Source organism: Chrysochloris asiatica, unplaced genomic scaffold (genome assembly GCF_000296735.1).
Source record: "Chrysochloris asiatica unplaced genomic scaffold, ChrAsi1.0 scaffold00006, whole genome shotgun sequence".
Lineage (NCBI taxonomy): Eukaryota > Metazoa > Chordata > Mammalia > Afrosoricida > Chrysochloridae > Chrysochloris > Chrysochloris asiatica.
Genome location: NW_006408524.1, coordinates 11,081,994 through 11,094,639, shown reverse-complemented (window position 1 = coordinate 11,094,639; position 12,646 = coordinate 11,081,994). Strand labels below are relative to the sequence as shown.

Here is a 12,646-nt window from a genome sequence, read left to right as displayed (position 1 = left end):
ATAGAGATAAATACTGTTGACTGATGGTACATGGAGGGGATTGTAATGAAACAAAGTATGTGGTTTGTTGAATGTAAAACTGATGATCTTCCCTGTAAACTTTAACTCAATTCATAATAAAAAATTAAAAAAAAAAAAGTTACATGGAGAGAGGGACTCATAGAATGCGGAGTGTGATTATAACCTTAAAAGACCTGGTAGAGGAAGTAGAAGCTCTCTTGCCAGGGAAGTTGGCTCAAAATACTGAACTTATTGCACTGACATGGGCATTAGAAATGTGGGCAGGAAAGAGTGTGAAGAGGACTTGAGTTGGACTGAGAGAAAAGGATTTGAAAGAGAGGTTAAAGCATAGAAAGTGAATAATGGTTCTGATCCTGAGAAAACTAACCCCTACCCTATTAAGGATTGTTATGAATCAGAACTGATTCTATGGCACTTAACACCAACAACACTCTTCTTAAATGAGTCCATGAAATGACCCACTATGGGAAAGAGGCCCTGATTAAATTCGTCAGGCCCTGACTCCAGGGCAGGAAATTTGGAGAGGTAAAATGGGAAATCAAACAGAATGTTAACTGTTTTATTTGCCTTAAGAACAATCTCAGGATTACCCAATGACAAAAGTCTTGCCAGCACCAATATCAAGACATTTTTTGTGGTTGGGTAGACAGAGGCTTCCTCCGTGGGAACTGAGTGAACTTCAGAAGTAATGAAAATCCTCTTGAAGGAGATTATCTCTAAGTGTGGATGTTCAAACACTGTCCAAAGTGACAACAGAGCAGCAAACACCTATATACATTGTATGTATCACAAACAGTGATAAGATGAAATGGACAGTGCACTCAGAATGGAGACTCCACTCTTGGAAAGTAGAATAAATGAATCATACTCCAGAGAAACAAATGGCAACATTCTGTCAGGAAACGAATCTACATTGGGACCAGGTGTTGCCTTAGCCCTGTTCTGAATTCAGGTAGCCCCTAGAAGTGAGCTTAAATTGAGCCTTTATGAAATTGTATATGGTAAATCTTTCTAGGCAGCTTGACCTCACCCAAGATTTGAAGGTGCAGTGGTATGCACAAGGTCTCCACCACACACTTTCTATTTTTCTTAAATTTGCTTTTCTCAGGTCTTCATCCTTTCATACAGGTAACCTGCACCCATTCCAGCCTGGAGATTGTGTACTGCTCAAAACATAGAAAGATGGACCTGCCTCCCAGTTAGAGGAGTAGTGAACAGGGCCTTGGAAGTTCCTCCTGACCACCTCTACTGCTCTCAAACTCATGGACCTCAAGACCTAAACTCAACATACATGAGTCAAGAAATATCCTAGAGAGTAATGGAACCTAGGACCCTCAAGAGGGAAGAGCATGAGTGGAACTTGGTAACCTAACCAGAGAAGCAGCGACACCAGACACAGAGGCAGAGGTGATGATATGGAGAGCTAGAGCAGCTGAAGACTCTAGACTCATGGAAAGAGAAAGGCTGTGTGCTGGTGAGCAGGAGGCTGGCTTGCAAAATGTGTGCCTAAGTTGTTTAAATGATTATATATGTTCCTGCATGTTTTTGTTTACACACAAAACAAAACAAAGTGGGAATAGAGGCAAATGCTGTTAACTGACAGTACATGGAGGGGATTCTAATTATTGCAGTGAAACAAAATACGATTGGCTGAGTGCAAAACCGATGTTCTGCCTTGTAAACCATCACTCAGTTCACAGTAAAAGCTCTATAAAAATAAATAAATAAATAAGTAAAAAAGGAAGCATAAACAAAAAAAGTTAGTTGTCTCAGTTACCTAATCTAAGGTGTTTAACCATGTTACTAGTGAGGATCTGAGTTTGTATTGTCATTGGAATTTTTGTATGTTACTGTATTCAGTGCTCACCTTACTATATTGTTGTTTGTAAAACTTGTTGGTTTTTACAACCCAACTTTAATTCTTCTAATCCAAGAGATAATGCCTGGGATCAAAGTAAGAATTTTCATTTGAAGCAGATTTCATAGAAATTAAATCTGAAAATAAGAGTGGGGAATGATGCTGGCTGTCTGTGAATAAAGCTTGGATTAGGTCTCTCCCTGTCTCTGTGATTGATTACAGTGACAGAATTCAAACCCTCATTTCAGTTTGGCAACATTTCAATGGTGAGGCATGACTAAAAATGAGAAGACACAGCTGCAAACTATCATTAATAATTAGATCATGTAATATACAAATATGCATTTAGGAAAATTGGAAATCATCAAAAATAAAATGGATGAATAAAGATCAATATTTTAAGCATTAGTGAACCTAAGTGGACAGATATTAGCTATCTTAAGTGAGATAATCATATAGTTTACTATGTCAATAATGACAAATTCATTGGTGATGCATTCATCCTCAAAAATAACATTTTAAGATCTATCTTGAAGTAAAATGCTGTCAGTGATAAGACTATATCTACAAGGAAGACCAGTTAATTCAACTATTACTGAAGTTTACCCACCAACCACTAAAGCCAATGATGAGGCATTTGAAGAATTCTATTGCCAATTTCTTTGTGAAATTTACCAGACACATAATCAAGAGACGTTGATAATTACTGGTGATTAGAATGTGAACATTGAAAACAAAGAGGAAGGATCAGTGAATGGAAAACATGCTCTTGGTGATAGAAATGATGGTTCAGATTGCATGATAGAATTTTTCAAGATTAATGACTTTTTCAACAACATAGTGACTATACATATGGACCTTGGCAGATGCAATACACAGAAATCAAATGGACTACATCTGTGGGAAGAGACAACTAAACAAAGTCAGGGATCTATGGAACAGATCATCAACTGCTCATATACAAATTCAGGCTGAAGCTGAAAAAGTAAAACAAGTCCATAAGATCCCAAATATGACCTTGACTATATCTCACCTGAATTTACAGCCCGTTTCAAGAACAGATTTGATGCAGTAAACACTCATGACTGAAAACCTGAAGTATTGTGGGATGGCATCAAGAACATCATACATGAAGAAAGCAAAAGGTCATTAAAAAAAATGGGAACGAAACAAAAGATCAAAGTGAATTTCAGAAGAGACTCTGAAATCTGTTCTTGGAAATAGAATAGCTAAAGTGAGATGAAAGAAATAATGAAGTAAAAGGAGCTGAACAAAACATTTCAAAGGGCAGCTCAAGAAGACAAAACGTAATGAAATGTGCAAAGACCTGGAATTATAAAATTAAAAGAAAAAATATGTTCAGCAATCTTTAATGAGATCTAATATAATACAGATAACCCATGACTCCTGGTATGGTGCTGTAGGATAAGTACTGGACTGTTAACCATAAAGTTGGCAGTTCAAATCCTCCTTAGAAACCTTATGTAGGGTCACTATGAGTTGGAACCCACTTAACAACATGTAACAACAATATGGTCTGATGTGATCAGCCCTGATGTAATGTAATTATCCAATGTGTGGCAAATCCTCACTTCTATGATGTTAATTGGAGTCCTGGTGTGGCGTTGTGTGTTAATGCCTTAGACTGAAAATTTGTTTGCCGCAGAGTCGGCAGTTCAAGCTCACCAGCTGATCCTTGAAAACTATACAGGGTCACTATGGGTCAGAACTGACTCAATGGCACTTAACAATAACATCAAAATGATGTTAATGAGGTCAGATGCAATCTACAGAATTAGGTTGTATCTTGACCCAAACTCTTTGAAATATAAAAGGAGAGAGAAGTAAGCAGAGAAAGGGGGACCAACTGCTACCAAGAACTGGGAGTGGAGTACATCCTTTGAAACTGTGGTCCCTGCGCTGTGAAGCTCCTCAATCCCGAGGAAGATTAATGCCAAGATGAATGGAGAACTTCAAAGGACAGTGGGACTACTGCTGCTGAGAAGAGACAAGGAAGTTTCTTTAGAGTCAGTGGTCTGAATTCAGACTTCTAGCCTCCTACACTGTGAAAGACTACATTTCCATTTGTTAAAGTCATTCACTTATCTTGGTGTGGCGCTGTGGATGGCAAGGTCGGTTTGAACCACAAGGCTCGTGGTTGAAAATCACCAGCTGCTCCTTGGAAACCCTATAAAGGGTCTCTGTGAGTTGGAAACAACTTGACAGCACCTAACGACAACACCAGAGAACTAAGACAGACTTGAAGCATTTACTGATGAAGATCCTTTAGTATGGATTGTACCTCAGCATAAAGAAAACAAAAATCCTCACAATTGAACCAATAACCATTTCCAAGACAAAATAAGTTTAAAAAGAACATGCAGCACAGCATTTATAATGTATGCCCATTTATGTGTTATATGTGTGTGTGTGTTAATCCAAAGGAGTTTCAAGACTGAGCCAGGTTATACTGACAGGAATCAGAGAAATAGGTACAAGATGAGGGTTCTGCAAGGATTTGATCAAGGTACCTGAAATATAATATTAGATGAGGGAGGGTTTATTATTTTAGAATGTGCTTTTTTTTGACATTTTTTTCCTTGTTTTATTGTTGTTGTTTTAAAATTTATTTTTTTGCTTTCCCTTACACCCAAGTTAATATGTGTCTGCCCTCTAGTTATGATTTGTCCTCCCTTCACCTCCAACCCCTGTTTTATGTCAGTATTGCTAGATATAATCACCTTTTGGTTAAGATTCAATTAATTTCCTTGGATTCAATAATGACTCGGTCTTGTTACTTCCCACCTATCTAATTTTTTTGAAATTAAAAAATAAATTTTTAAAGCTTTTTATTGTAAATTGAGTGCAGGTTTACAGAGTAGATCATCAGTTTTACATTCAACACATCACATGCTTCTTTTGATCTCAATGTAACATCACTTCTATCATTTACTCCCTATGTTTCTTGTTTCTAATCTTTTTTCTTTTTCCATCCTTCTGAATGTTATCATTAAGGAAATGCTGACCTTTTGATTTCAAATGACTGACCATTCTATGGCGTGTGGTCTCATGACAATCTTGCATAGAGTTTTTGAGACTGTAAATCTTTACGGGAGTTTAAAATCTCATCTTTCTCCTGTAGATCAGGTGATAGGTTTGTACTGCTGACCTTGTAATGACCAGTCATTATCCTATAGCTCTACCAGCACGTCAAATGTCTGCACGTTGTTGCTGTTGCTGTTACTGAGTGCTATCAAGTTGGTTCTGACTCATAGAGACCCTGTAAAGGGTTTTCAAGAAGCGGCTGGTGAGGTTGAACTGCTGACCTTGTGCTTCAAACAGATCTTGCAGTCCAGTTCATTAACCCACAGCGTCATAGGCCATTAGAATGTTTAAAGAAGCACAAAGAAGTGTGGCAGTTAAGGGACTGGACCAAGGGGCTCCTCCAGCAGGTCAGTGTGGAGAAGGATGTGGACTGTGGACGTGGACGCAGAGTTGAGGGGCTCCCCCTGCAGGCCGACCTGGCATTTCTGTTACTCTGAGGTCCATGAAGCATTGTGGCAGCTCATTACACTTTCTTCGTCTATTTAGTGACGGCTACACCCAGCGAGATGGGTTGGCCAAGTGGTAGCATCGATGGGCTCAAGCATAGGAACGATAGTGAGGTTGGCCCAGGATCGGGCAGTGTTTCGTTCTACTGTGCATAAGGTCACTATGAGTCATTACCAACTTGATGGCACCTAACAACAATAGGAAGGAGCTCTGGTAGGGTAGTGGTTATGAATCAGGCTGCGAACCACAAGATCCACAGTTCGAAACTACTAGCCGCTCAGCAGGAGAAAGATGAGGCTTTCTGCTCCTATAAAGATTTACAGCCTCGGAAACCCTGTACACGGTCACTATGGGACGGAACCGACTCCACAGCACTTAACAACAACAACAATAATAACAACAGGAAAGAGGTGAAGGATCAACGTTTGTGCTTCATGTTTCTTCTTGTCACAGAGATGCCTATTTGACCAGACATCAAACAAATACTTAAATGTTTCATCTTGTCTTGGTGGAGCCCATGCAATAGAATATCAGGCAATGTTGTTGTTATTAAGTGCCATCAAGTCGATTCTGACCCACAGCAACCCTGTATAGGGTTTCCAAGGAGCAGCTGGTGAGCGTAAACTGCCAATCTTGCAATTCAAATGACTTTGCAGTCTGATGCACTAACCCCTAGCATCACACCATGATGCAACACAACACCATCAAATATATAGATTAAACCAAAGTACTGTTCAATTTTGATGCTAGAGGGAGATTGGAAGAGGAAAGATGAATGTACTAGAAGACACAGAGGAATTGAAAATTTAAAGTGAATAGAGATAAATACTGTTAACTGATGGTACACAGAAGGGATTTAATCATTTTAATGAAACGAACTAAGTATATGAGTTTTTAATGTAAAACTGTAAGCCTTCACTCAATTCACAATAATACGTCAAAATGTTGCTGTTAGGTGCCATGGAGTTAGTTCCAACTTGTAGTGACCCTGTACAGTGTTTTTGAGGCTGTAAATTGTTATGGGAAAAGAAAACCTCATCTTTCTCCCATTAAGTAGATGGTGGGGTTTAGCTGCTGTCTTTGTGGTTAACAGTTCAGTGTTTATCCTACACGCCACCAACACTTTCTCATTCTAAAATATAAGCTTTTATTGTTATAGAAGTAGTTTATGTGTTTTTAGAAAAAGCTAAAAATAGAAATAAAACACTAATTCGTACTGCCCACTAATTGGTTACAATTTAGCACATATTCGTTCAGATCTTTTTCTAGAAATAAGTTTGTGTATATATGTGTATAGGTACACACACACAAGTATATACATACCAGAGGGCTTCAAAAAGTTGTTGGAATTAGTCTCAGGGGCCACCATGGTCAATTGGTATAACATAGACCACAAAGACAATGTTCTACATCCTACGTTGACGAATAGGGTCTGGGATTTAAAAAACTCCTAAGTGGCTGTCTAAGGTACAACTAACTATTGGTCTTTCCATATGAAGAAGAAAGAAGAGTGATGAGAATTGAAGATGCTTAGAATCAATGAGTCCAATGGACTAATGGAACATGTGGACATCAGTCTCCACAGCTCTGAGACCAGAAGAACTAGATGGTGTCTGGCTACCACTAGCAACTGATTAGAAAGGTATCACATTAGAAGATGGATACAGTGGCAGAAAATGGAGAAAAAATTTCAAAATTAATTTTAAAAAGACCAGACTTACTGGTTAGAAAGAGACTGTAGGAACCTGCTACTATAACCCTCTATGGAAAGGAAGCCGCCCTCATGGTCCAATTTTCAGCTAAGCAGTAGATAGGTATATAGGGGGAACAACAGTAGTATGGTATGCTCACCATGGAATGGTTAATGGTTCAAAATTAAAAGGGCAACTCTTACCCAAGGATAAAGTTGAGAAGGGGTGGGAAGGTGGATGAACTGGAAATAAGAACCACAGAGAGGAAGTGGGAAGACTGTTGTTGTAGGGAGGGGATTGCAATCTTTGAGATGAAACAACGTGTAGGATTTCTTGACTGTAAAACTGATGATCTTGTCTGTAAACCTTCACTCAATTCACACAAAAAAAGTTTTAATACTTCCACAGTCAACAGCAACAAAAAAGTTGTTGGAAAAATAGAATTAAAAGATAATGGAATTTTTCCATGGACTATCTATATATGAGGACTTGAAGAGATATGAGAACATATCTATATATAGATATGTTGTTGTTGTTAAGTGCCGTTGAGTCGATTCTGACCCATAGCGACCCTGTATAGGGTTTCCAAGGAGCCGTTGGTGAGCTTGAACCACCAAACTTGCAGTTCAAATGACTTTGCAGTCTGACACATTAGCCCACAGCGCTACACCAGGACTCCATATATAGATATAAACATACATTATATGTTCCAAATATGACACAAATAAGATTACTATCATATATACTATTTTAAAATATTTTTTTCAGATATTTAACTTTCCTATATCTTGTTAAAATTTCAACTCCTCCAATATCGAACTTCTCTAGTTGTTTCATAAATTGTCCAATTCAACTGCCTTTTGTCTAGTGTTTATGTCCTTCATGTCTTTTGTAATCCCAAATGTTTCTTTTAAAATCATTTTTTTTCTTTTTCATTTAAAACTTTCATTGTGAATTGAGTGATGGTTTACACATAGATCCTTAGTTTCACAGTCAATAAATCATACACTCTTGTCACTATGGTGACTGTAATTCCTTCCACATGCCATCAGGTAACAGTATTTACCTTGCATTAATGATTTCTTATAGAAACATCAGCACAAGGCTGGTGCCTGTGAGTTAGAGGTTAAAGCTATCCCAACTTTTCTCACATGATATGCCCTTCAGTAGTCCTTGATATCAATCACCACTCCTTTGGGATAATGCACCAGACTGTAGGATCGGTTTGAATGGCAAGGTTGGCGGTTCAAATTCACCAGCCAGCCACTCTTCAGAAATCCTATACAGGGTCACAAGGCATTTAACAACAACAAACACTCAAGTTAATGTGTGTCTACCCTCTGTTGTTGTTAAGTGCTGTCGCGTCGATTCCAACCCTGTATAGGGCTTCTAAGGAGAAGCTGGTGAGCTTGAACTGCTGACCTTGTGGTTCAAACGGCTTTGCAGTCTGAAGCATTAACCCACAGCACCACACCTAGACTCCATCTACCCTCTACCCAGTGAATAATGTAACCTTTCCTCTACCCTTAGTAACTATCATAGAATGTTTTTTTTAGCAAGAAAACCTTTTTCTTAACATTTTACAACAGTGGTCTCATACAATATCTGTTCTTTTGTGATTGACTCATTTCACTCAGCATAACATTCTCCAGATTCATCCATGTTATGAGGTGTTGTGCAGATTCATCATTATTCTTCAACATTGCATAGTATTTCACTGTGTGTATATATCAAATTTATTTATTCATTCTTCCAACTATGGGCATTTAGGCTGTCTCAACCTTTTTGCTATTGTGAATAGTGTTACAATGAACAATGGTGTGTATGTATCTACTTGTGTCCTGGCTCATGTTTCTTGTGGATATGTACCAAGTAGAGTGACTGTGGATATATACTAAGTAGGCTCTATGGTATTTCAATTTCCAACTTTTTGCAGAAGTACATTACTGGTTCCCACAGTGGCTACACCATTTTACAGTCTCACCAGCAAGTAGGAGGGTTTTAGTCTCTCCACTGAACTTTGTTATCAGTGATAAGATGATATTTCATTGTTGTTTTGGTTTCATCTTTCTAATGGCTAATGATCTTGACAGTTTCTTCATGTGTTTGTTCATCAGCTGAAGGTCTTTAGTGAAGTTTCTGTCTGCTCAGATCCTCTGCCTGTTATTTAATTGGAGTATTTGTCTTCTTGTTGAGGTGTTGAAGTGTTTATGAATTTTAGAGAATAGTCCTTTGTTTGATTATGCCATTGCTAATTCCTCCCCGCCCCCAAGTTTGTGGGTTGAAGTGTTGAAGTGTTTATGAATTTTAGAGAATAGTCCTTTGTTTGATTATGCCATTGCTAATTCCTCCCCGCCCCCAAGTTTGTGGGTTCTCTTTTAATTCTTTTGGTGAAATCTTTTGAGGCGGATAAGTGTCTAATTTTTAGGAGGTCCCAGTCATCTATTTTGTTTTCTGATGTTTGCGCTGCCTGCAATGTTTGATAGTATATTTTTGCTATGTACGAATCGGGCTGCTAACCTCAAGGTCGACAGTTCGAAACTACCAGCTGTTCTGTGGGAGAAAGATGAGGTTTTCTGATCCCCTAAAGATTTACAGCCTCGGAAACCCTGTACAGGGTCGCTATGAGTCGGAACTGACTCCATGGCACATAACAACAACAACCAGAGCACAGCATAAATTTGTTCAATTTGTTAGCTTGTCCCTATTTTTTCATTAATGATTTGGTGCTGTCGGTTAATGCACTGGACTACAAGGTCAGTTTGAATCACAAGGTCAGCTGTTCAAGCTCACTAGCTGCTCTTTAGAAACCCTATACAGGGTCTCTGTCAGTCAGAACTGAGTCGATGGCACTTAACAACAAAAACAACAGGTTTCACATTTAGGTCTTTAATCCACGTTGAGTTCATTTTTGTATATGAGGTGAAATATGGGTCTTGTTTCATTCTTCTGTAAATTGATTATCTAGTTTTGCCAGCACCATTTGTTGAAGAGACTTAGCTTGCCCCTATTTAATGTGTTTTGACCCTTTGTCTAAGATCAACGGGGGTAGGAGGATTGATTTCTTTCTGGATTCTCAGTTCTGTCTTTCGTTGTACCAGTACCAGACTGTTTTGAGTACTGTGGCTGTGTAGTACATTTTGAGATTGGGAAATGAGAGGCTTCTCACTTTGTTCTTCTTTTTGATAATAATGTGCTTATCAGAGGTTTTCACATGTCCATATAAACTTAGAGATTAGTTTTTCCATCTCTTTAAAGAATGGTGTTGGATTCTGGATTGGGATTACATTATATCTGTAGATTGTCTTGGGTCGTGTTGACATTTTCACAGTGTTAAGTCTTCCTATCCGTGAGCAAAAATCTTTCTTTTTTTAAATGTTTTCTTGTGAATTATGTGGTAGTTTACATGGGAGAACATTAGTTTTAGATTCATCCTGTCTTATATGGTTTCACAATCCCCTCCATGCATCATCAACCAACCACAGGGTATAACCTGCAAGCCTGCCCCCAGGTCATCAGCACACAGTCCCTCTCCCTCTCTGGATCTACAGTCCCCAGCCTCTCCATCTTGCCACGTCATCATCTCTGCCTCCATCTCTGGTGTCACTGCTATTTTGGGTAGGTCCCGATCTCTGCTATTCTCCTTGATGGTACCAGGGACCTCCACTCCTGGACTGCAAAGTTGATCACTCCCCTCCTTGCTACAAAACGTCTACCTTTACATTTCCAACCCTCACAATCAGTCTTGATAACAATTATTCACTATTGTATCACAAGAGACCTATCTGTAACATCTTTCATCAGCCCCACCTAGACAGATTGGATACTACTCAGTGGAGATTCTACCTTCCTCCACGCCCTCTGGATCTAGGCTCCCTCTAGAAAGTTTGTAAGCCAGTCACTTCTTGCCTTTGAAGTCCCCCCATTTTGGGTAGCCAATGTCCAAGTTTTCCATCCCTGTCTATTCTGTGTCTGGAGAGGGTGGGAATGATCCTTGTTGTAAAGATTTGTTCCCTCTTTTGAGCTACTGCATCCATAGGTGTAGGTCAAGTTCATCAAACTGTATCACATTCCTCTTTTTTCTTCTTCTAGTTGAGCTCTGATCATCCAGTCATTGAAGCCAGGTCAGGTGAGCATTATCTGCAATTGTGGATGTTCTTATACATATGCCCTCTCTTCTTATCAGCTGGATGCTTCACTCTGCACTCTAGTCCTCTGTGGCCATGTCACTGACTCTGGGCCTAAGAGTTCCCAGGACTTGCAACACTGCTGGCTAATCAGGACTCCACCTGGGTTGACAGGAATCTATTGAACATTGTAGGGCTTAGCTCACAGCTTCATTGCTGTTTTCCCCTCATTTCCCCTTATTGGTGATGAACGTGGTCACCAATCAGAGCATGGATTCCTATTGAGTCTTAGTCTTGGAAGGCGGTTTGCTCTGAGGGTAGCTGACCACTTGCTTTGATGTCTCCTGGGTGAGCAACTTGCTTCTTCTTGTAGTAATCAGTCGGTCTGCCATTATTGTTTTGTATTTTTCCTGTTGGTCTTTCTTTCAAGAAGTATCTTCTGTTCTTCTAGCCACTCCAGGTTGGTCTGCTTGTCATTTCAAGTGGAAATATCCTACCTCTGAAGATTCTGAATGGAGTTCAGGATTCCACCTATGGTCTTATATAATGCGGAGGCTCTGCAGGAAGCATCCTTCACTGGGCTCATTGTAGCCCCATGTTAGGTATTCCAATCAGTTTTAGGCTGAAGATGGAATTACAAGCTTTCTATGGTGATATTTCTGGCTATTCCTTTCTCTCCCCCTCAAATATCTATTGTATAATGGTATGCCAGAGAAACCAAGATTCAAAAGACATCCAATTATCTTAACATTATTTTCCCCCTTTCCCCATCCCAACCATGTCTTAATCCCTGTATTCCAGAGCCCTGTTTTTCCAAGATTGTGCATACATCATTATTTACCTCTGTCCTACTTAGCCCATGCAAACCTGCCTAATTGTTCTGCCATCTGCTTTGTTCTTCCATTCAGCCTCCCCTTTCTTATATATTGACCCCCTTCCTTGCACCCAAACTGTCTATTCCTTACCCTGTGCTTCACCTTCCCCTCCCTCTCCTTATCCCACCCCCCACATTCCAGTGGCCAGCAATCCCTCCCCCCTTTAGTATGGGTTCTTTTTCTTAGTCTTTTACACTAGTGGTCCTATGCAGTATGGCTCCTTTTGTGACTGACTAATTTCACTCAACATAATGTCCTCAAAGTTCCTTCATGTTATGTGGTGGCTTGCAACTTCCTTGTTATTTTTCAAGGTAGCATAATTTTCCATTGTGTATATGTACCACAGTTTGTTTATCATTCTTCAGTTGATGGGCACTTTGGCTGTCTCCATCTTTTCACTATTATAAATAGTGCTGCTATGAACATTGGTGTGCATATATCTACTCGTGTTATGGCTCCTATATCTTGTGGGTAAATACCAAGTAGAGGAATTGCTAGATCATAAGGCATTTCTATTTTCAA

General features: G+C 39.3%; 1 gene segment (V, D, J or C); it reads right to left on the bottom strand.

Annotated features, from left to right (window-relative positions):
• LOC102822613 overlaps nt 1-12,646 on the bottom strand; it is a 203,798-nt gene that overhangs the window by 53,744 nt on the left and 137,408 nt on the right. The window contains 1 exon segment of the C gene segment in view: nt 5,454-5,462. Coding sequence covers nt 5,454-5,462 — 9 coding nt within the window.